Source organism: Jaculus jaculus, chromosome 1, assembly GCF_020740685.1.
Source record: "Jaculus jaculus isolate mJacJac1 chromosome 1, mJacJac1.mat.Y.cur, whole genome shotgun sequence".
In the NCBI taxonomy this organism is placed as follows: domain Eukaryota; kingdom Metazoa; phylum Chordata; class Mammalia; order Rodentia; family Dipodidae; genus Jaculus; species Jaculus jaculus.
Genome location: NC_059102.1, coordinates 123,638,397 through 123,664,139, shown reverse-complemented (window position 1 = coordinate 123,664,139; position 25,743 = coordinate 123,638,397). Strand labels below are relative to the sequence as shown.

At 38.8% G+C, this 25,743-nt stretch overlaps 1 protein-coding gene across 2 annotated transcripts in view; it reads right to left on the bottom strand.

The window, feature by feature from the left end:
* Hsdl2 (hydroxysteroid dehydrogenase like 2) overlaps positions 1-25,743 on the bottom strand; it is a 75,068-nt gene that overhangs the window by 11,219 nt on the left and 38,106 nt on the right. Inside the window, exons 7-11 of one of the 2 annotated variants that reach the window (XM_045140175.1) lie at positions 16,722-16,916; positions 14,331-14,402; positions 9,627-9,683; positions 6,448-6,597; positions 3,935-4,063 (exon numbers count right to left, since the gene is read on the bottom strand). In XM_045140175.1, coding sequence (XP_044996110.1) covers positions 3,935-4,063; positions 6,448-6,597; positions 9,627-9,683; positions 14,331-14,402; positions 16,722-16,916 — 603 coding nt within the window. The remainder of the gene's footprint in view (positions 1-3,934; positions 4,064-6,447; positions 6,598-9,626; positions 9,684-14,330; positions 14,403-16,721; positions 16,917-25,743) is intronic. The other variant, XM_045140181.1, reaches the window with a different exon arrangement.

The window sequence follows — 25,743 nt, the reverse complement described above, 5'->3', positions numbered from 1 at the left end:
CTTTTGTGCATCTGGCTAACATAGGTTCTGGGGAATCAAGCCTCGAACCGGGGTCATTAGGCTTCACAGGCAAACGCTTAACCACTAAGTCATTTCTCCAGCCCAATATTCTTTATTTTTAAAAATAGTTTTATTAATTTATATGTGCATGTGTGTGTATGAGCATGCCAAGGCCTCACACCACTGAAAACAAACCCTAGACACATGCACTACTTTTTGCATCTGAATTTACATGGGTTCTGAGGAACTGAACCTGGGCCAGCAGGCTTTGCAAGCATGTGCTTTTAACCACTGACGATTTTCCCAGGCCAACTACAATTTATTTGGTCTTTTTATGTTATTATACAGTGGCCTCTACTGGCCAAAAAAAGGGATTAGCCTTTTTAAAGTTTTTAGATTTCTAAGTCATGCCACTATATAAATAAAAATATGGAAATGGCTATGCTTTCTAAAAGAGACTTCTTAGGCTCTAAAAGTAAAGCAGATCAGTTAAATATCAAGAACTAAAGGACATAAAAAGAGAGACAAACTCATTTGCTCCCAATGATAAAACGCAGCTACAAAATACACTTTATAAATGCTGGGCTGATGTATGTATGGCTGATCTCTTGTCAATACAATACCACATTCATAGAAAGAGAGAGGTAGAAAACCCATTATTTCAAGCTTATACTACATAAGTAAAAGATAAACTGAAGCATTGATCCAGGAGTGGTGACACACATATGTAATTCCAGGACTGAGGAGGTAAAACAGAAAGATAGGAGTTCAAGTTTACCCTTTGCTACACAGAGCTCCAGTCCAGCCTGGACTACATGAAACCATTTCCAGAAAAAAAAAAAAAAAAAAAAAAAGCCATCAATTCAATTCACCACCACAGCACTGATTTCTTGATTTGGAGGTCAGCCACAATAGCTAATAAGAGCAAAAGTTCAGAAATTCTAAGTTTCAGTCATTATTTTATTTCTGTAAAGTAGTGAAAAATATTTTCTCTCAAAGAACTGCTGAATGTATTATTTATCCCATACCAATTTCACAAGAACTATTTGATATAATTCAGTCATTTCTGTTTAGAAGCTGATAATGTGTTTTCCTCCCTCTCCTCACCCTTCCCTTACCCTCCCCTCTCTTCTTCTCCCTCTTTCTCTCCCCCTACCCCCTCTCCTCTCTAAGTAGGGTCTCACTCTAGCCCGGACTTGCCTAGAATTCACTATGTAGCCTAAAGCTGGCCTCAAACTCATGGCAATCCTCCTACCTCAGCCTTGGGAATACTGAAATTAAAGATGCATGCCACCATGCCAGGGCCTGACAACATCTTTTTTCTGTTGATATTGATTTTTCGTTTTTTGAGATAGGATCTCATCATATAGCCCAGACTAGCTTTGAACACACTATATAATCCAGGTTGGCCTCAAATTCACAATTCACTTGTGTTAGCCTCCTAATTGCTAGGAGTATATACCACCATATCCAGCAATAATACATTTTTATTTTAAACTTTAAAAAAATTTTTTCATTTATTTATTTCAGAGACAGAGAGGAAGGCAGACAGAGAATGAGTATGGGTATGCCAGGGCCTCCTGCCACTGCAAACAAATTCCAGACACATGTACAACTTAGTGCATCTGGATTTATATGGGTACTAGGAAATAGAACCCAGGCCATCAGGCTTTGCAAGCAGGTGCCTTTAACCGCTGATCCATCTCTCTAACCCCAAGCACAAGACTCTTAAGTGGTTTTTAATTTTTAAAAATTTATTATTCATATCTACCAAACATTCATTGGGCTTAATTAACCTCTTTGAAACAGTAGTTTTTAAAATACTAAACTATTAAAGATAACTAAAAAGACTAATATTCATTAGCATTAAAAGATGTTTTAGGAGCCAGGCATGGTGGCACACACCTTTAATCCTAGCATTCAGGAAACAGAGGTAGGAGGATCGTTGCAAGTTCAAGTTCAAGGCCACCCTGAGACTACATAGTGAATTCTAGGTCAGCCTAGGCTACAGCAAGACCCTACTTCAATAATAATAATAATAATAATAATAATAATAATAAATGAACAATAAAAAATAAAAGATATTTTAGGGCTCAACAGTTAAGGAGTTGCTTGACTACAAAACCTAATGACCCAGGTTTGACTACCCAGTACACACGTAAAGCCAAATGCACAAAGTGGCACATGCATCTAGAGTTCATTTGCAGCAGCTAGAGGCCCTGGCATGTCCATTCTCTCTCTCTCTTTCTCTCTCTCTCTCTCTCTCTCTCTCTCTTGCTCCTTGCAAATAAATAAATTAAAAATAATTTTAAAAATGTTTAGTGTCGATACAAAGATTATCAAACAGTATTAACAGTATAATCTTATTTTTATAAGCATGTATACATTTATATGTATTCACATACACAAGTATGTATGTATATGTATGTGTGTGTATATATATATATACACAAAATGCTAATCCAAATTAACTGATAATCATCTTTCAATGGAGTGGTAGGAAGTAATTATGTTCCCATTTTTCTTAGGTGTGTTTTCTAATTTGTATGCAATAAATATTTAACACTACTATAAAAAATTAAATAAACTTTGGTCATCATATACAAATGGGCTCTTATAAAATATAGGCCCTAGAGTCCTTAATTAGAATAGAAAAGCAAGACTTAGCACAGAACACAGCTCTGTGATCCTCTATTGTGATCCTGTTCAACAAGATTAAGACACAACAAACAAAAGTAAGAATTTTATAATGTATGACTTTTCTTGTCTTATATTTATCTATTAGAGAGAAAGAGAAGGAGACAGAGAGAAAGAGAGAGAGAGAGAGAATGGGTGCTTCAGGGTCTCTAGACACTTCAAATGAACTCCAGATGCATGTGCGTCTGGCTTATATGGGATCTGGGGAATTGGACCTGGGTCCTTAGGCTTCACAAGCAAGTGCCTTAATCACTAAGCAATCTTTCCACCTGAGAGACTTTTAAGTTAAAATATATTTTTTTAATTTTTTTAAATTTTTTAAAAATTTATTTGAGGGAGAGAGATACATACAGAGAGAGACAGAGAGAATGGGCATGCCAGGGCCTCTAGCTACTGCAAACAAACTTCAGATACATGTGTCACCTTGTGTATCTGGCTTATGTGGGTACTGGGGAATCAAACCTGACTCCTTAGGCATTGCAGGCAAATGCCTTAACTGCTAAGCCAGCTCTCCAGCCCATAAATTAGAATATTATAATGCTTTAGCTGGGCATGGTAGCACATGCCTTTAATCCCAGCACCTGGGAGGCTGAGGTAGGAGGATCACTGTGAATTCAAGGCCAGCCTGGATTAGAATGATACTCTACCTTGAAAAACCAATAAATAAATAAATAAAATGAATATTACAATTGCTTTAGTTGAGACTGCTATTGCTAATTTTTTAGAATTTGTGAACTTACCAGTTTGAGTAGGAATTTAACAGTAGGAAAGTAAGAAAAACACCTTTGTGCTAGAGATTAACAGAAGACAGTGTCACAGGCCACAGCAGAGGGCTGGAATCTGCTATAATACCAGCTGGCAAGTTGAAGAACAACTTTACTCCTGAGTGAGCTGTGCTGACTTCCAAGACTCCAGTGATCATGTTATTGAAAGTATGATATCCCAAGGCAGGTAGGATAAAGCCCACTCAGAAATCCTTATGAATCATCTCTCTGTTCCCAACATTATATTATTAGTTTTTCAGTGATGAAAACCAACACCAACTTTCTAGCTGTGGGATGACGTAGTAGAGGCAAGACTACAACCTTCCCAAGACTCTGCTCTTCAACAAAGACTGCCACTACAATTCTGCTGTTACCAACATTTATGCACCTTGATTATTTGAAAAAAGGATAAAACAAAATATCAGATATTTTCCATGGAAAGCTAGTGAGCCAAAAAAAAGTTGAAAACTCACCTGAAAACATTTTGACAAAATCATCAGTGGACATACTCATCACCACATCTGCCTGACCAGAGGGCTCTCCATGTCCAACATACCCACCCTTGGTTTTCAGATCAAGAAACCACGTGCCACCATCTTCACCTAAATATAGACAAATGTATGGGAATAAATATTACTATAATTCTAACAACCTTCCAAAATATTGTCCCAGGTTAAAATCAAGCCTCTATAAATCAAACACAGCAAATACTTACTAAACACTTATTTCCTAAGTACTGTGCTAGACTCAAAAGACCCTTCAACAATAAAAAAAAGAAAAATAAGGTTCTTCTCATAAGACAGGAAGCAGAGGTGATGTAGGAACATACTAATAAAGGACAGGACACCCAGAGTAGTGAAGCACACACAGAAAGTAAACAATGGTTTCTATGGTCTGGGGGGTAATGAGAAATGGGGTGCTGGCTTTCCCTGGGTAAAGTACTTCAGTTTGGGATGGTGATGGAGAAGGATAGTGGTTAAAAAAAAAAAAAAAAAAAAAAAAAAAAAAAAAAAACAGACAGAAGAATCCAAGGAAAGGAGCCATTTCCAGAAGGAAGGAGTGGTAAACAGCATCAGATGCTATACAGCAGTTTCAGGAAGGAATGATAAAAGTCCACTGGCCACATGGGCATCATCCTGGACCTTGATGAAAACAGATTTTGTGGAACAGAAAAAAATTAGGGGAGAACAGAGTATGTTTGGAAAAAGAAATTGCAGATAAAAATAACGTTGGCATGGAGTATGGTTTGAGACTATTATCATATTCTGTTTTAAAGATAGAATCAAAGTTGAGAGCATTAAAATACGGTTGGAAAGGAGGCTACAGGTTGAGGGAAGGTACTCGTTGATAGCACAATTCCTGAGATGACTAGAGGAAACAGGATCTAGAATTTTGATGCTGAAAGTGTCATCCATTACAATACTGTCACCACCTGTCAGAAAGGCAGAATCTCAGACCCACATGCCAGACTGGATCAGGCTCTGCATGTGAGGAGGATTCCAGGTACTCAATACTATACATACACTAAAACCCAAGATATACCTGATGGAGGTCTAAGGTCTGTCACACTAGGACAGTTGATTTACATATGATGACAGGAAGCTGGAGCTGTTCCTATATCTGTAGGCTTCTGAGGAGATTTAAAATCATTTGCTGTGGAAAATGAAGCAGGAAGACAATGGAGAATTCTGAGGCACTGCTTAGACCTCATTTGAGGATAGACTATGAGGAATCTCCACTGAACAGATCCACTAGTTGGTGAGTTTTGTTTGTTTGTTTTTTGGTTTTTGGGTTTTGGTTTTGCGAGGTAGGGTTAGCTCAGGCTGACCTGGAATTCTTTATGTTGTCTCAGGGTGGCCTCTAACTAGTGGTGATCCTCCTACTGTCCGAGTGCTGGGATTAAAGGCATGTGCCACCATGCCAGGCTCTAGGTGAGATTATTTTGTTTTACCTTCAGCATGACTTAACCTTGGAACAGTCAGATAGTTTTATTCACTCAGAACCAGGTCTTTGAAAGACCACACTTAAGCACAAAGGGTATGTTTAGGACCTACACAAGAAAGTGACTAAAAGCAATGGACCATGGAGCCCAAGTACAAAAAGGAAGTAAAAACAAGAAGACAATGATGGATTAAGATAAAGCACAGAATAACAATAAAGAATAAAAAATGTCTGCATATAATAGAATTGAATGTTTTAAAAATCAACATTAACCTAAGTTAATTTTATTTTTATTTATTTATTTGACAGAAAAAGAGGGAGGGAGAGAGAGAGAGAGAGAGAGAAAGAGAATGGGCATGCTAGAGCTTCCAGCCACTGCAAACGAACTCCAGACTCATGTGCCCCCTTGTGCATCTGGCTAACGTGGGTCCTGGGGAATTGAACCTGGGTCCTTTGGCTTTGTAGGCAAACACCTTAACTGCTAAGCCATCCATTCAGCCCATGTTAATTTTATTATATAGAAAAAGTTATTAAAGAGGTTTTAGAAAGCTGATAACATTCATACTGACTTAAGTGCAAAAAAAGTGATAAAGATGCTTTTAATCCCAGCACTTGGGAGGCAGAGGCAGGAGGATCGCCATGAGTTCGAGTCCACCCTAAGAGTACATAGTGAATTCCAGCCTGAGCTACAGTGAGACTGTACTTCAAAAAAACAAAGGCAAACAAACAAAAACAAAGTGATAAAGGTGCTCATGATGAGAAAATAACTGTATTATATACTACCTATCACAATACATATGCCCATGTACGTATACTTTCCTATGACACATGCCCAGGAGTTATTTAACACTAGAATATGCAATGGTTTACATGTAGTTTTCCATATGCACTGATATTAGCTTAAAAAATAACAAACCAATACTTGTTTGTTATTCTTGAGTGTACATTCAAGAGTCCTGGAAAAGCCAACTATCCAGGCTACCACCAAAGGCTGATTTTCTTCCATAAGAAACACCCACTTTTCATAAATGTCCTGGCTCCTTACCTGACAGGTCAAACTGATAGACTGCCTGTGTGGCTTTAACGACTTCATCACTGAGAGAGTTTTTGACAATTCGAAATGTCTCTTCCACAGCTCCAGAGCGTGGTTTTGACTGTGGCTGTGGCTTCTCTTCTTTTAATTCTGGCACAGCTTCTGTGAAATGTTATTACATAAACATCCTTAACATCTTGGCCATTCAAGCCATACACAAAATGAATTAGCAAGACAGACTTGCTACCAAAGCCCCATTTGACCAAATTATCTTATATATATTAAGTGGCATCTAAAATATTAGTGTGATGGAATACCAGTGATGTCATGAAGTAAATGCCACCTACATCAAGGAGGACCAACACTACAGATATGCCAAAAGCCCTCTCAAGACTATTTGCTGACGCCATGTATTTATCTGGCTTGTTTTTACCTTCAAATGAATGGAAATTGCCATAGTTTCTATTCTTTATGCATGCCAATCCTTCACAAACTTCCAAAAAATGCAAAACTTCCTAATTCATTCTGGGATAAGTACTGTCTTGAGACCAAACCACATTAAACCATCACAAGAAAACTGTTTAGTATCAACAAGCAATATACAAATGTATATATACCATGTGTACATATACAAAATTAAGTCAAGAAGTGACAAGTATCATTTTTTTAATAACAGTAAAAACTGGAGGTAGGATGAAAGATGTGGTCAGTTTGAAGAAGAAATTAAACCACATAAGGCTAAATATATGAATGTATACAGATGCATATACACATTTATCCTACTATTTGAAAATATCATTTTGCCTATAGTCCCTGGCACATTTGAAAAGGTTTCCCTTGTCACTCATGATAATATCTACTAACTTATAGCCTTTGTAACACTCATAATGTACAATGTCTCTTTTTAGTATATCCTTGAAAATAAGATGTTAACTTTCCAAAGATACTACAGTGTAGATAAATGAAGCATATTGTTTTAATATATTATTGGATAGAAATAAATTTAAAATTGAACATGGGATATTTTTTATAATCATGGAAAATGCTAATAAAAATTTTTTAAAAATTGAAATATAGGACAGGCACACGCCTTTAATCCCAGCACTCGGGAAGCAGAGGTAGGAGGATCACCATGAGTTCAAGGCCACCTGAGAATACAACGTGAATTCCAGGTCAGCCTGGGTTAGAGTTAGACCCTACCTTGAAAAAAAAAGTTGAAATATAGGGTTGGGGATATAGCTCAATAGTAGTGTCTCTCTGAGGCCCTAGGTTCAATCCCCAGTACTGAAAAAATTAATGTATATGTTCCAACACTTACTAATTACATGCATTATTGTGGCATTATATAAAAGGTCTCTCTAGGAGACACCCTAGAGAAATAACAAGAGATATTCTGGAACTATTCAATATATTGTCTTGTGTTTTATAGGTGGGTAGTCATGGGTTTTCAATACAGACTTTCCTAGACTATATCTAAATACAATCTTAAAAAGTGCCTTGTGTACAGGCTTTCTTGCTCCAAGAAACAAAAACTGCTATGCCACCTCAGCATTTGTGGCTGCCATGGGGCCACATGTACTGACCTCTGGCTGGGGGAAATAAACCTAAGGCCCCCAAAGTATGTCTTTTCTAACTAAATAAAAATGCCACAACAAAGCTAATGAGACTCTAAATCAAGGTTAACATATTAAGATAGTTAACTCTGTTTCTCTCATTTCTTCTACCTCACTGTAATATAAATTATATCAGTAAGTTGTCATATGCTATTTAAAATCATGGTAAACTAATTCAAAGAAGGGTTGGCACACCTTGATCTCAGAATCCAAGGCAGTTTAAACCATGTGTCCTCTAGACCTTGTACTGAGACAGGCTTGGCCACCAGACTCAATGACAAGAGAAAGGAGAACAAACAGCATATATTAAGAGTTTGACACACGTTCTCTCTACCTCTCTCTATACACATACATGTATATATATCTACTCTCTTGCCTTTGGCAGCTGTATCAAGTCAATAGTCCCAATATTTTTTGCTAAAATACCTTCGTTATAATAAAATAAATATGTAGGGCAGGAGAGATGACTTAGCAGTTAAGGTACTTGCCTGCAAAACCAAGGACCCAGGTTAGATTCCCCAGTACCCACGTAAGGATTCAGAAGGTGGCACATGCATCTGGAGTTTGTTTGCAGTGGCTAGAGGCCCTGGCATGCTCATATATTCTTTCTCTCTCAAATAAATAAGTAAAATATTTTTAAAATAGATATGTAAATACAAATACAGATAAAATATAGTACATAAACAAATAATCTTAATTTATTACAATATGTTATATATGTAATTCAGATTCAACTCCTTAAATAAATGAATGGGATTTTTCCCCTTTGGGTTTTTTTTTGGGGGGGGGGCGATTTTGAGGTAGGGTTTCACTCTAGCCCAGGCTGACCTGGAATTCACTATGTAGTCTCAGGCTGGCCTTGAACTCACAGTGATCTTTTTACCTTTGCATCCTGAGCGTGTGTCACCATGCCTGGCTGATCACGAAGACTGGCTGCTATTAAAGCTGTTTTTGTTTGGCTAGGCAGTCATCAAAGAGCCTTATGGACACACCCTAAACTGAGAAAGAGGCAGATAGCGAATGTGCATGCCAAGGCTTCTAGCCACTGCAGATGAACTCCAGATGTGTGCACCACCATGTGCATCTGGCTTACATGGGTACTGGGGAATCAAACCTGGGTCCTTAGGCTTCACAGGCAAGTGCCTTAACCACTAAGCCATCCCTCCAGCCCTCAATAAGTGATTTAAAAGGAAGATTATAATAATTATCAAAACAAGATCAATAATAAGCCATTGGACCTTAAAATGATGGCTAAACCCAAAACATTGGTTCTCTGTCCTCAATTTAAGAATTTGGGTCTTTTCTTCATTTTTGTGTGTGTGTGTTTTTTTTTTGGGAGGGGCGAGGGGTTCAAGATTGGATCTTGCTCTAGCTTAGACTGACCCAGAATTCACTATATACTTTCAGGGTAGCCTTAAACTCATGGTGATCCTCCTAGCTCTGACTCCTGAGTACTGGGATTAAAGGCATGTGCACCACACCCAGCTCTTTTCTGCATTTTTTTTTGGCATTTTTAATTATTGTTATATGTTTCCTTCTTCTAGAGCAAATGAATATATCCTTGGTCTCCCAGCTCACCAAGACTGGAGCCATGCTTGTAGTCTTCATGGAAAATTCTTCTCCCTGCTTGATGATCTTCCCAGATGAAATCGAGATTATAGAAAACAAAAAGGGATTTAAAGTTGAATTTTTAACCCACCCTGTGTAAGGGTCCAAAAATCGCTGAAGAAAGAACCGGACTCAAATAGTATGTAAAAGCAAAGAATGTTTATTCTGCAGAATCAGACAACATGCGGGGGTCAACCATTCATACAAAATGGTGACCCCAGAGGAGCACGCAGACCCCTTTTAAGCACAGCTAGGGGAATTCCAGGAGGGTTAGGTAACCTTTTAAAATGATTAGCTAGACAAGCAGCAGTTACAGTTGTACATCTTTGATTGGTTGGGGCAAACGGTGCAAAAGGGACATGTCTGGGCATGTTTGGACATGTCTCCAGGAACTGGCTTAGCCCATGAGTGGCTATCTTCTCTAGCCATGTGTCAGAGTCACTGTTGATTAATAGCCTGCCCTTTCCCAGAAGTCTTGCCTGCCTCTCTGGGAAAATGAAACTTAGGCCTATTTAGGGTGGCACCTTACTGAAGCCTGTCACGGTGTCAGTTTGGTCCCTTTACCTGTATGTGCCTTAGTGGCACAGCGATAATGGTTGTAAAAGACTAATTTTAAAGCTCTCGACCAAGTTTGCTATGATCCTCTATTTGTCAACCTTTTACTATTTAACAAATTATTATATCTTAAAAAAAAACCAAAACACTAAACTTAAGATGGTTCCTGTCTTGTTCATGCTATTTTACTGGGTGATTATTACTGAGATTATTGTCTCGCTCTAGTTCAGCACTGACCTGGAATTCACTATGTAGTCTCAGGGTGGCCTTGAACTCACGGCGATCCTCCTACCTCTGCCTCCCGAGTGCTGGGATTAAAGGCGTGTGCTACCATGCCCAGCTTGTCTAAGTCTTATAAAAGGTGATTTAATCTTTGTGACTTTGTTTATAGGGAAACTAAGGAAACTCCTCATGTCTTAAGAAAGCATGCAATATATAAGCAATGTTAATATAGTTTGTCTAGGCTTCATATATTCTAACAGTCATAAATACTGCCTTATGTTAAACTTAAAAATGGTTCAATGGCCAGGTGTGGTGGCGCACGTCTTTAATCCCAGCACTCGGGAGGCAGAGGTAGGAGGATTGCCATGAGTTTGCAGCCACCCTGAGACTCCGTAGTGAATTCCAGGAGACCCTGAGCTAGAGTGAAACCCTACCATGAAAAACCAAAAATAAAAAATAAAAGGTTCAATGGTTAAATGTAATTAATGAAGAAATTACTTTATGTCTATCATAATGTCTCTAATGTATGTTAAAATCAGACCAATTTAGCTCAACAATGACCAGGTTTGGCTTTATTCTTAAGCTATGTATAATCAGTCTCAGTCAAGGTTTTATTTAAGTAATTGTCTCTTTTCTTATATCTTAAGTTCACTGCTTATAGATATATTGATACTTAAAACATGTTCCCTGCTCCAGAAAATGATCTTAAAGCTACTGTTCTGTTTTTAGTTTGTGGGGTAATTGGTACCCACACAAGTATCTAAACTAATCAAAGATGTTACCAAATACAAATGCCAAAACTTTATGCTGTCTTACTTGATATGTTCTGCACGTACTTATAATTATTACATATTTAAAAAGTAAGATGTGGACTGGAGAGATGGCTTGGCGGTTAAGCGCTTGCCTGTGATGCCTGAGGACCCCAGTTCAAGGCTCGATTCCCCAGGACCCACGTTAGCCAGATGCACAAGGGGCGCACGTGTCTGGAGTTCGTTCACAGTGGCTGGAGGCCCTGGCACACCCATTCTCTCTATCTATCTGCCTTTTTCTCTGTCACTGTCAAATAAATAAATAATAAAAAAATTTTTAAAAAAAGATGTGCCTACTTTCAAAAAGCTACTTCTCTGCATTTCTCTTATCTTAATTGTTTACATAGTTCAAATAATTCTCCATAAGATTTATTTATGTCATACCTCATACTACAATAAAAGAAAAATTAAAGGCCTCTGGCCCAAAGTTATGTCTTATACTATAATAAACTTTCATGCTAATTATGTCCCATACTACATAGTCTTTTGTACTGACACTGCAGATTTTGCACTGTTTCAAGGCCATAGTTTGTATTACAGCTTCTGGCCAGTACTAAAGTTATCTTGTGTTTCTTCTTAACTCCACAACACGGCTACCAATAGCTCTCTACTAATTAACCATTTTTTTAGGCTTTGGAAGAGATTCCCCTGGATTCACACTGATGTAAAAGACTGATTCTCCACTTCATCTCTGGGGCTAGTTCTGTAAACCTTAATTTCCCATATCAATATCAAGGTTAACATGATCAAAATATTTTAATGAGTTTGTGTATTTATTTAAACTCTATCTGAATATGACATAAAAATCAAAACTAAGTCTATTTTGCTACATAGAACACCTGTTTACAACAATAGGTTCCTTATATACTCTTAATATGTTTTCCTCTTGGGTAAGACTTTTATTTGTTTGCTATAAACTTATTCTAATAAATAAAACTGGGCCTAGTTATATAAAATAAATTTCAGCATATTATATAACTAATATAATTCTATAAAACACAAATTCATTATGTTTATAGAATAAACAACTGATAATAACAAATTATCAAAACTACTAAAAGTTTTAGTCTTTCAGCCTAACATACTTTCATTAGTTCTCCTAAAGAAAAGACTTTTTGATCTTTGGACCAAGAAAGTAAAAACCATGAACCTTCTATATTAAAGACATAAAAAAAGAAACCTGTTAACCTAAACTTCATAATTAGTTAACTTCTTAATTTCTATCATATTTAAATTTAAAATAATTTAAGATATTTAAAATATTGCTCCAAAACTAATCTCTTGTACTTCCTACTTTACCTAAACTAAGTATATTTCCACAAATTCCCATTAACTTTCCCATCCAAGTTAACAACTCCTTCTTTACCTATCTCCTATATTATTATAATTTTTTACCTTAATTACAATGTTCATATCACCTATAAATGTCATGTCATATGCAATAAAATTCATACATGAATAATAACCAGATCATAATGGCTAATAGATTTGACATGACCTAGGTGTTTCTTTCCTAATGGTTCTGATAAATATCACTCTCCTAAAGAGCTGCCTCCTTGCCTGTTCATAAGATTGGCATGGGATTAACAGCCTAATATGTACACAAACTGCAAAATGAAGTTTGGCAAATAAAAAAATAAAAGCTATAACTACCAAAAGCCACACCTGTGTGACTAAGACGTCAATGATGGACTATAATAATTATGGAGAGGTAAATGTTACCAATCCAGAGTCAATAATATTTTGGGCTGTATTAGCCTTTTTAATGGTCAATAATATTATTTCTCCACATGTGACCTGACATCTCTCTGTGACTACCAAAGATATCTATTACTATAAGATAAAAAAACTCACATCTCTACTCCCTTCAAGTTAAACCTATCCTGTCTCTGACATGTACATTATTCCCCTGATTATGATAATGTTCACCTTCTCTTTTGGTCCTTACATACTCAGATGCCTCACCAAATTCTTCCAAGACAAAAATACATGCCTTCACTTCACGAGGAGTCACTGAATTCCTCATGGCCACTGAATATCAGCCCCTGAGCATCCAACCTCTACAGGGCTATGTGGGACACCCTAAGAAATCTACTGTCCCCCTCAGCTTGAAGTAGTTGGAGACAAGTCGTTGCCCCCCTTTCCAGCCCAAGCAGTCCTCCCCTAATTAACCCACACCTTCCCAATTCTCCCCAATCTTTTTTTATGGGGGGGGGTGTTTCAAGGTAGGGTCTCACTGTAGCCCAGGCTGACCTGGGTTTCACTCTACAGTTTCAGGGTGGCCTCGAACTCATAGTGATCTTCCTACCTCTTCCCCAATCTTTTTTATCCTTCCAGAGTCCAGACTGAAGGGTTAATAGTCTTCCCTGAAGACTAGAAGGAACTAAAGAGTAAATAACTCTCCCTAAAACTAGCAGGCTATAAAGAAGTCACAGAAACATGCAGCCTTGACAGGCTACTCCTGATAGATAAACTTCCCTTAACTCAGAAAACCTTGAGGTAACAGAAACCATCTGGTAGATTATCCTTCCTAGATAATTTGGCTAAAAATGCTTCTTTTGAACAAGGACACAAATAACTACAGTGCCTTATCTACTTCCCTTGGACCTACATCTGATACAGTCTGTTTTTCTTAGGATCGTCCTTATAAGCTTGCACCCCAGCCTGGCTCAATGCTTCAGCCTTCATCATTGGAAAGCTGCTGTCCCTCACTGTTTTCTCTAAATGAAAAGTCTATCTGTAGAGATTAAGTCCAGTGTTGTCTTTTGCTTTACTCTTACACTTTCCTTACATGAACTTTTTACCTATAACCTTGACAGTAAACATATACTTTCCCAAATAAAAGACAAGCTTCCCTTTCAGCCATGCACATCTCTAGTCAGAGTTCATCCTATGAAGTCATTCAGTTACAAACTGTTTGAGATCATGTTTAGCAACATCTATTTCCCAAATACCAAAGAAAAAAATGCAAAAATATGGAATAATGATGTTGTTACAGTACTATAAGATCAATTCTACAATTTAGAAGAATTATGTAAATTGGGTAGTGTCCATATTTTCCTATATACAATTATGCTCTAGATCTTACCATGTGATTCCTTTTTCTCCACAATCACATCTGGATGTTCATCTAAGAAGAAATCTGGTAACAAAGGATGGCCTGAAAAATTAATCCCAAAATAATCAGGTTTAACATGACTATCATAATTAAGATTTTAATGTATTTTAAGAAACTTCATATCTACTTTTAAAATCATTCTGTGACGATGGAAAAGGCCCCAAGGATAACTATTAAACCATGTGATTTGACTCATTAACTTTTTCATAACCCAATTATCTTCCTTCTATGATAAATTTCATCTTCAAGATCTTTTTTTCTGAGTCAGTGTCACTATGTAGCCCAGGCTAGCCTGGAACTCACTATAAAACCATGCTGGCTCAGAACCTGAAGCAGTCCTCATACCTGTCTCCTGGGTGCTAGGATTACAGGCATGTGCCTTCATGCCTATGGTAGAAAAGAAGCTAAAAGTTGAACTAATTCACTGTGTTACTGTAAGAGTTAATTGCTGAGGAGCTGAAAGTTATAATTGTCAGCAGATGGAAAAATCCCAAAGAAGGAACTGTCCAGAAAGGGCCCAAAGGGATGATAAAGGGATGATAACAAGGAAAGACAGAGCACACACCTTTAGTCTCAGCACTGGGAGGCAGAGGCAGAAGGATCATTATGAGTTCGAGGCTACCCTGAGACTACATAGTGAATTCCAGGTCAGCCTGACCTAGAGTAAGATCCTACCTCAAAAAAACAAAACAAAACAAAACAAATCCAAAAAAAAAAAGGAAGGAAAGTTTAGGCTAAAACAAAGTAAAAGGGAGTTCATTGTTAGGGTGGCCTGACTACAGAAATGATTGATATGCAAATTGTCACATCTTATTTGTTCAGTTACACCTCCCCTTGGCTATGAAAACTATAAAATGGAAATAAAAATCTCAGCTGGGACCAAAGCTTCTTTGGAGGGCTACCTCAAGCCTTTTGGCCCCCGGGTAATAAACTTTCACTCATTCTGGTGTTGGAGTGATCTTTCCAGAGAATTTCTACAACAAGATTTTCTTCCATTTTGAAGGTTATCATCTCTTTACTCTGCTGACAGTTTTCTTTGATGTGTAGAAGCTTTTCAATTTCATTCAATCCCATTTATCAAGTTTTATGGTTATTTGCTATGTTACTAGAGTGCATTTCTGAAAGCCTTTGCCTATTTACATATTTTATTTTTTATATTTATTTTATATTTTATACCTTAAAGTTGTTGTATAGCAGACTCCTCAGAATTGAAATAATCTCTCCTGAAGAGACAAAGGAGGCTCTGACTCAGGAAGTAGGGGATACCTGAAACTTAAAGGTCATTTAACCACTCCCCACGGTTATGTTAGTAGGAAACTGAAACTTTCCTTCCAGATGGGCAGGAAGAAGTTCCAGAAATTCAGCAAGTCTCTACGTCTGGGAAAAGACCCCACCCTAAAGCTATATAAAGGGGTCCTTAAGACTTTGCAGGCAAGTGTCTTAACTGTTGAGCCATCCCTCCAGCCTCTATATCTTTTATAAAGTAAAACCCATTATTATAATACTTAATTTCAGAGGAAATTATTTTTGAACAAAAAAGCTTTCTGGAATCTTCTTGAATCAGACTACAGTACATAAGACAGGTAGTCTCATATATTTTCATCTGTCATTAACCTACTATAAGAGATTACACTTAAAAGACAAACATTTTTAAAGGTTTTTTTTTTTCAAATAAAAACACATTAAAAAACCTACTCCTATATCATCTCTCACATATCCTTGAATAAAATCTTTACTCTTATTTGTTTATTTATTTTGGTTTTTCAAGACAGGGTCTGACTCTAACCCAGTGTGACCTGGGATTCACTATGTAGTCTCAGGGTGGCCTCAAACTGACAACAATCCTACTACCTCTGGCTCCTAAGTGCTGGGATTAAAGGCATGTGCCACCATGACTGGCTTACTCTTATTTTAAAGACTAACTTTAAAAATTAATTCTTGTTTTATTTCAAACTTTGAAAATGGCTAGTAGCTGATATGGCCTTACATCATATATAATTTCAAAAGCTCTCAACTCACTTCTATTTGTTCCTTTGTTTTGTTTTTTTTTTTTGTTTTTTTTTTTTTTGGTTTTTCAAGGTAGGGTCTCACCTTAGCACAGGCTGACCTAGAATTTACTCAGTATTCTCAGGGTGGCCTTGAACTCACAGCAATCCTCCTACCTCTGCCACCCAAGTACTGGGATTAAAGGTATGTGCCACCACGCCCGGCTGTTCTCTTGAAAACAGAGATTATATGGGTTTTTCTTCAATGGAAGACAACTTTCAAAACACATATACATTTTGTAATCATACAAACAAGAGTGTTCAATGGTTAAAAGGCAGAAAAACATATCACTAACTCAAAAACTGTAAGCATTACCTGGTGTAATTGCATAGACATCAAAATTTTTTATTCCTTCTTCTTTTAATATATTTTCATCAATAACAAAGTTCCCAGTAAAACTTTTTGGCTTTTTGAAAATACAATATGCAGCATCGGCAATGATGTCAACTTTCCTACACTGGCTTTCAATACCAGCTCCTCCCAGCATGTCCATAGCAGCAGTGTGAATGGCTGCAGAGAAAACACATGCACATACATCTAAATCAAATAAAATGACCATGGAAGTAATAAGCAAGCACTCTCTTCAAAATTACCAAGACTAATCTCTATTTCTCAGGTGACGAAACCAAGGTCCAGGAAGATTAAGGAATTCGCTAACTGTCCTACAAACAGGACGAAAAACATGTTCCTTACTCTTCCTTCTTCAGAACTCCTTCAATAGTTTTGAGAGCAAAACTACTAAGGTTTTCATACAGCAAAACTATTGAGACTTATGATTTAGAATGTTTAAGAATCTGCAGAGCAGGCAGGTGTGGTAGTGCACACCTTTAATCCTAGCACTCAGGAGGCAAGAGGTAGAAGGACTGCCTTGAGTTTGAGACCACCCTGAGACTACATAGTGATTTCCAGGTCAGCCTGGGCTAGAGTGAGACCCTACCAAAAAAAAAAATAAAATAAAAAAATAAAAAAGCATAGTAGTCTTGAACTTTTTAAGAAAACCAATACAGTTACTACCAAATACTGAGCTAAAAAGTAGGTTGGGGGGAGGCAGGCAAGTAGCACTTCTATAACAATTGTGCTAGGCAGACAAAAACAGGCAGATCCTTAGGGCTAGCAGAGTAGGTAAGCTCTAGGTTCAAGGAAAGGACCTGTTTCAAAAATAAGGGGAAAAAAAAGAATATAAAAGGTTGATAGCTACTGAAAAGTATACTGATATCAACCTCTGCTCTCCACAAACAAGCATATATATGAGCACACATACATGTATGTGTCCATACACATGCAAATATGCATACATGCATTCACATACAAAAACATTTTTTTAATTTTTATTTTTATTTTAGAGAAAGAGAGCAAGAGACACAGAGAATTGGTGCAGGGCCTCAGCCAGTGCAATCGAATTCCAGATGCTTATGCCACTGAGTGGGCATGTGCAACAACCTTGCGCCTGTCTCACCGTTGCATGTCTGACTTCTGTGAGATCTGGAGAGTCAAACATGGGTCCTTGGGCCTTGCAGGCATGCACCTTAACTGCTAAGCCATCTCTCCAGTCCATACAAAGACATTTTTATTAAATATACCTTATGCTGAACTACAACTAATAGGTTATACTTCAGGTGAACTGAACAATTTTTCTGGAAATATTTTAGGATTGTCTATTTTAGGACTATATGCAAACAAGCATACTGATAGTCTCACTGTTAATAAAAATTCTCAAAATTTCTAAATTAGTAGCCTAATAAGAATACATTGAGGGTTTCCAGGTATGGTGGCACATGCCTTTAATCCCAGCACTCAGGAGACAGAGGTAGGAGGACTGCCATGAATTCGAGGCCACCCTGAAACTACATAGTGAATTCCAGGTCAGCCTGGGCTAGAGCAAGACCTTACCTCGAAAAAACAAAAGAAAACAAAAAAATACATGGAGGGCTGGAGAGACTGCTTAGTGGTTAAGGTGCTTGCCTACAAAGCCAAAGGACCCAGGTTTCATCCTCAGGACCCATGTAAGCCAGATGCACAAGGCGTTGCATGTGCCTGGAGTTCATTTGCAGTGACTGGAGGATCTGGTGCACCTACTCTCTCTCTCTGCCTCTCTCTCAAATAAATAAATGAAAATGTATGTTTTTAAAAGAATATATGGAGCCAGAGGTATAGTTAAGTAGTATTTACCCAATATATTCTACATCCTGAGTTATACCCAAAGTACAGCAAAATAACAAGAAGAGAAAGAAGAAGAAAAGAATCAAAATATATACTATACACATGCCATGTATGTATATGTAGAACTTAATAACAAGAAATGATCTTATCAAACACCCTATCATTACTTTTAAAGTCCTTTTAGATGAGACACCAGAAGGCACAAACACTGAAAATCAAAAGGTGGGTTACAGAGTTACATCTGACAAAGATTTCTGCAATTCCAAAAAGCTATAGAAACAAGTGACAAGGTTCGGCACTGTGCTGATGCCTAGTCCTAGCTACTAGGAAGGGCTAAGGCAGAAGCTAAGTGTGAGGCCATCCTGGACACCACCACCAAGGCCCTGTCAGAAAGCAAGAGACACAGAGACTGAGACACACAAAGGTAAGTGTGGTAACAATAAAATCAAGTTAGCAATAGGATCAAGCAAATGATATTTGATGAAAAAGAAAATGAGGTGGGCTGGAGACATAGTTTAGCAGTTAAGCCCTTGCCTGTGAAGCCTAAGGACACTGGTTTGAGGCTCGATTCCCCAGGACCCATGTAAGCCAGTTGCATAAGATGGCATATGCATCTGGAGTTCATCTGCAGTGGCTGGAGGCCCTGGCACATCCATTATTTCTCTATCTCTCCCTCCCCCTTTTTCTTTCTGTCGGTCGCTCTCAAATAAATAAAAATTAAAATTTTTTTTTAAATTTTAAAAAAAGAAAAATGAGTGAGATTTGTAATAAACATGGGTAAGCCTTGAACTTTTCTGTGAGAACCATAAAAAGTGAACAGGATATATGGTGCATATGTGTAATCCCAGTATCTGGGCGGGGGGCTGAGGCAGGAGGATCATGAGTTTGGGGTTAGCTTGGGCTATGTAGGGAGCCATGCCTCAAAAATGTAAAAAAAAAAAATCATATTAGTGAACATAAGAGAGGACTGGGTTGTAGCTTAAAGATAAAGCACATGATTAGCATGTGTAGTGTCCTTGTATGGTCTCCAACACCACAAAAATGTTGCCCTAAAACTTGAGTCTTATTAAGAAATAGAAAGATGACAGTTTCTGATTGATTCTCCTGATAACAGATTACTCGAAACAGCAGTAGCAATCAAAAAATTGCTTTTTACATAAGTATATGGAGTACATGTCATACTTAAAATATCTTTCAGCATTGCTTTCAACTCTTCCCTGGGAGGAGCTCACCAAATCTCTTTGACACCGGCCAGCCCCTGCTAAGCACTCACAATTGTGCATGCACTCAAAGAACCAATGACAGCACTGATTATGAAGTGCCCGATTACTTTAAGTACTACAAAAGGAACAAAACAGCTGCCAACTAAACAATGTTACATCATCAAATGTAGGGTACATGACATTCGAGATGTAAAACATTTTGATGTTAAAGATATAAAACATGAGCATCTCAGAACCAACAAAACAAGTGTTTAGTCAATGAGTAGGTTCCGTTGAATTACAGGAAAATTGACTTAGTCTCTCAACACCAGAGAGAGAGGAAGCCAGCTGCCACCTTGTCTTCTTTACCTCCCTGGTTATCTGAGTTCTCCCACAATCCAGGGACAGCAGACTGTAGAGAAATGGGATACTTTTGTAATCCTCCTCTCTGCTGCCATTACCAAATCAGCTGCCCTTCCCAGACTCCCCACCCAACTTGCCTAAGATCCACCCCAAAGTGCACTTTGCTGTTTCCACCACTCAAAAGGCCTAAACCAGTCAGAGGTAAGAGGCAGTGAGCATTCTGAGTTGCAGGTGTCACCTTTTTCCTCCCTGCCCTCTATTCTGCAGGAACTATGAAAATTTTATAAAAAGAAAAAAAATACTGAGCCGGGCATGGTGGCACACGCCTTTAATCCCAGCCCTTGGGAGGCAGAGGTGGGAGGATCGCCGAGAGTTTGAGGCCACCCTGAAACTACATAGTGAATTCCAGGTCAGCCTGAGTCAGAGTGAGACCCTACCTTGAAAAAAACCAATATATAGGGAGGGAATTACCATGGGATATTTTTTTATAATCATGGAAAATGCTAATAAAAAATTTTAAAAAACAATATATATGCACACACACACATACATACATACATACATACATACATACAATCCTGGAAGGGACTCAGCTGATGGCCTGAGGTCTTCCTGGTGGGAATGCATAGAACACTGTACCCCTCCTCCAAATCTCTTCTCTAGGCTCTGGGATTCAGTAGAGTAGAGGCGCTAAAGCCAGCAGGGCAGAGTTGTCAGTGTTGAGAAGGAACGCTGAGCCCAGAGAAGAAAAGTAGCCAGCCAGGACACTGCTCTGTTGTAACAATGTATGTTACATGGTCTCTGTTCCATTAAAAGTGATAACTCTCTTTTCCTTGAAAGGCAATTATGTTGGGAAATCACTTCTGGTTCCATTGACATATGGTCTTCTGCAAAGTCCAGGATGAAGGAATGTGTGTTTCTTAACCCAGAAACCTCACTATCATCCTGGAACTTGGACACTCTCTCAAATCTATTTTCATTGCCTCACTCATGCAATATCCTAGTTTTCCTGCCTCTTCTCTCAATAATTTTATAAGCCATCTAACAATCAGGTGCTGGATTGAATGCCCTATACCTCATCAAAACTGTATCACTCTAATGCTCCTATGTACCCCTTCCTACTCTCTTCCTTTTAAAATTCTTCAAGTATAGCTTAAAATTCAAGCTCCTAGGCTAGAGATAGAACTCTAGTAGGAAGCTTCTTAGCAATGTGAGAAAGTCTGTGTTCAATCCCCACCACAAACAAAAGAAAAAAAATCAAGTTACTAAGGTTGACAAACTAAACTATTCCCTTCCCCACTCACCTAGCATTCCAGTGAACCTCGACTACCTGAGTTGCTCATGTGCAGTGGAAAGGACAGTCCACATCCTAGCTGTCTTACCACACACTTTCCAATGCTACAGCCATGCATGTACTGTTCCCTCTACCAATAAATGCCTTGCTACTTTCCTTCCAGCCTGAGATCTTGTTTTACTGTATGCCTCTACTTGAAAAGCTTCTTTCTTTTACCCTTTGCCCTGAGCTGCATGATTATTAAGATGATGCTTTACAATGTCAATCAACTTGATGTATATTAGGTGAGCCACTATGTATGCCAGTGAGGGATTATCTTAAATTAATTGAGGTGGCAGCCCCATTCCATCGGCTATAGTCTGGGACTATTTTTTAAAAAGGTTAGGGGTTGGAGAGACGGATTAGCAGTAAGGCACTTTCCTGTGAAGCCTAAGGACCCAGGTTTGACTTCCCAGAACCCATGAAAGCCAGATGCACAAGGTGAGGCATACATCTGGAGTTTGACTGCAGTGACTAGAAGCCCTGGAGTGCCAGTTTTCTCCCTCACTTTCTCTCATAAAAAATAAAAGCTGGGCATGGTGGCACACACTTTTAATCTCAGCACACAGGAGGTAGAGGTAAGAGGATTGCTATGAGTTTGAGGCCACCCTGAGACTATATAGTGAATTCTAGGTCAGCCTGGGCTAGGGCAAAATACTACCTCAAAAAAAACAAAATAAATAAATAAAATAAAACAAAATAATATTTTTTAGCCAGGCATGGTGGCACATGCCTTTAATCCCAGCACTTGGGAGACAGAGGTAGGAGGATCGCAGCGAGTTCGAGCCACCCTGAGACTACATAGTGATTTCCAGGTCAGCCTGGACCAGAGTGAAACCCTACCTCAAAAAATTAAATAATAAGGCTGGAGAGATGGCGTAGTGGTTAAGCACTTGCCTGTGAAACCTAAGAACCTCGGTCTGAGGCTCAATTCCCCAGGACCCATGTTAGCCAGATGCACAAGGGGGCACAAGCATCTGGAGTTCGTTTGCAGTGGCTGGAAGCCCTGGCGCGCCCATTCTCTCTCTCTCTCTATCTGCCTCTTTCTCTCTCTGTCACTCTCAAATAAATAAATAAAAAATCTTTTTAAAAAATTAAATAATAATGATAATATTTTTTAAAAAAGAGGTTTCTGGCTGAGTATAGTCATTCATTGCTCCCACCTTCCTCACTGTGAACTGAATGTGACCAGATACTTCAAGTTCCTGACTCCATGCCTTCCCCACCATGATGAACTATAATGTGGAACTGTAAACTAAAATAAACTCTCCTTCTATTAACCTGATTTTTGTCACAGTAACTAATACAATTATCTACTAAAAATTAATCTGGTTGGATAGATTGCTCAGTGGTTTAAAGGGCTTGTTGTGCAAGCCTGATAGCCAAAGTTCAGATTCCCAGATCCCACATAAAGCTAAATGCAGTAATGACATGCATATATAAACCCAACATACCTATGGCAGTGGGAGGAAAAGTCATGAAAATTCTGAAGCTTGTGGGCCAACTAGTCTGACATTCACAGCAGCAAAACAAGAGCAACAACCCAACCTCAAACAAAGTGGAAAGCAAGGACCAACACTCCAAGCTTGTCCTCTGACCTACACATGAATGTCCCTGTACACAAACATATACACATATGCAAAAAAGAAATATGCAAATTTCTAGAATAAGAACAGAATCCATAGGTTATTCCAGTGCCAGGGAAGAGATACCTCCCAATGAGTTATTAGTCAGGAAGGCTACAGAGGACCCTAAAACAATATAGGCTATTGCCCTTGTTCTTGGCTGCCCATCAAAACTTGATGGTAAATTCAATTTAAATTTATTTATTTGAGAGACAGAGAGATACAGAAATAGGCAGGTAGAGAGAGAGAAAAAATGGGCACGCCAGGGCCTCCAGCCACCGCAAACAAACTCCAGATGTGTGCGCCCCTTGTGCATCTGACTTATGTGGGTCCTGGGGAGTTAAACCTGGGTCCCTTAGCTTTCTTTGCAGGCAAGCGCCTTAACTGCTAAGCCATCTCTCCAGCTCCCTTTTTTTTTGGGGGGGGGTGTTGAGACCATATGTTTTGGTTGTTTCCAACTATCTACCTTTCTTCATGTTACAAGGTACTATGTGAACTGATGGACCAAACTGATATGGATCCTATGTATTTCATAACTAACATGCCAGGCAAGATATGCCCACTGATATAATAGTAGCATGAATGTTATGGGAGCAGTGAACCACTTCTGATCGGATTTGAAGCTCCATTCCATAGGAGGTACCATTTCATGCCTAGTCCACTAACCTGGCCAAAGGCCTATGCTAGATGGATACGCCCATACGGCAACCTACTATCGTGATGATGCTGAACAGACAGCATGTCAACCTGCCATATATATATATATATTTGTTCCCATAGATTAGTGCTGCTTGAGGTCTTGATCATGGACATGCCTTACTATAATGGGCAATGATTAATGAAGAGATGCATAGCTAGAAAAAATTTCTCAGCCTCAAATAGGGCAAGTGATTACTGTATGCTCAGTCTCAAATAGGATATCTAAACCATCCACCTCAAGGCTCAGGAAACCTCATGGAAGAGGGGGAAGAAGGAATGTAAAAGCAAGAGTATGTATGAGGAACAAGGTCTTCTGGACTCGACATGCCCATTACATTCATGAATTCATAGCAGCTATAGTTTCTTGCACAAGACTGAGCTTGTCAATGCACCACCTTAAACAGGAGAAGGATAAATGAGACCCTCCACACTTCTCAGAGTAGCTAATAGCAGCTGGTGGTTGCAGTGAGAGAGGGGTCAGATTCATCAATGGTATAGCCACTGGCAAGTTTCCCATGCCATGGTAAATAACCTTCCACCCATGATCATGCAAGCAAACTGTTGTAATCAGCTCCATGTTTTTGGGACAAACACCCAATCAGATACAGTTTGTGGAGGGAAGGATTTATTTCAAGCATACATATCCAGGGGCAATTCCATCAATGGTAGAAGAAGCTGGCTCCCTTTTATAAACCCAAGCAGAAAGATATCACCAATAGGCAGCACCACAAACACAATAGCTAGAGCTTAAACTGTTCTCTCCACCTTTGGGCTGGAATCAAGATCTGCCCCAAACATACCTTCAGGCTGGACCTCAGGATCCATCCTATGACAACTTCTCCAGTCAGGCTGCTAGAGACCTAAGAAGGAAGCTTAACCTTAATAAAAAAAATACCTGAGGCACAGTGAGGAGGTCAGAGTTCCAAAAAGTACCAAGACCCAAGGAGATAAACCACCCCTGCATCTAAGTTAATGACCAAGCAAAACCACAGAGGAAGTGAGGAGATAAGCAAGAGTGCTGCTTCCATTGTGATCTTGGCAATCAATACCAGGGTGAAGGAGACACACTGAGGATACTCAACACCTACCAAAGCAGAAATCCAGAGGCTCTTGAGAGATTACCACTGAAGTAATCTTAAAATACACACACCAAGGCTCAGGGAATTTTGCAGAAGAGGGAGCAGAAAAACTATAAGAGCCATATGTAGGAATGTCATGCCCAGAGGCCCTGCTTCTCCTCAATAACTTACTGCTGCTCCCACAATGTATATAACTCACAACTCCGTGGGGAATACCAGCAACCCCACCCCACTGAGAAGAGGCCTCTGCAGAATGGAGGGAGGGAGGAGGAAAAAGATGATATGTTCTGAAGTTTTAAAAGTTTTTAAAAAATACCTGAGGCTATGGGGGATATACATTCACACCCAAACCACCAAACTAACTTAACTCAACTTAATAGGTTATTATTATTATTATTATTATTATTATTATTTTGGGGGAGGAGCTTGAGGTACGGTCTTATTCTAGCCCAGTCTGACCTGGAATTCACTCTGTAGTCTCAGGGTGGCCTTGAACTCATGGTGATCCTCTACCTCTGCTTCTCGAGTTCTGGGTAAAGGTTTATGCCACCATGACCTGCTCAATGGTTACTTTTTTAAAAAGGCATGAAAATAAGATGGATTTTTTTTTTTTTTTTGAGGTAGGGTCTCACTCTGGCCCAGGCTGACCTGGAATTCATTCTGTAGTCTCAGGGTGGCCTCGAACTCTCAGTGAACCTCCTACCTCTGCCTCCCGAGTGCTGGGATTAAAGGTGTGCACCACCATGCCCAGCTAAGATGGATATTAATAGAAAGACAGAAGGATGTTAATGGGAACTGGAGGGTGACAGGAAAGGATAACTGGGGGAAGTAAGATCCAAATACACTATAGGACAGGAGAAATGGCTTAGCAGTTAA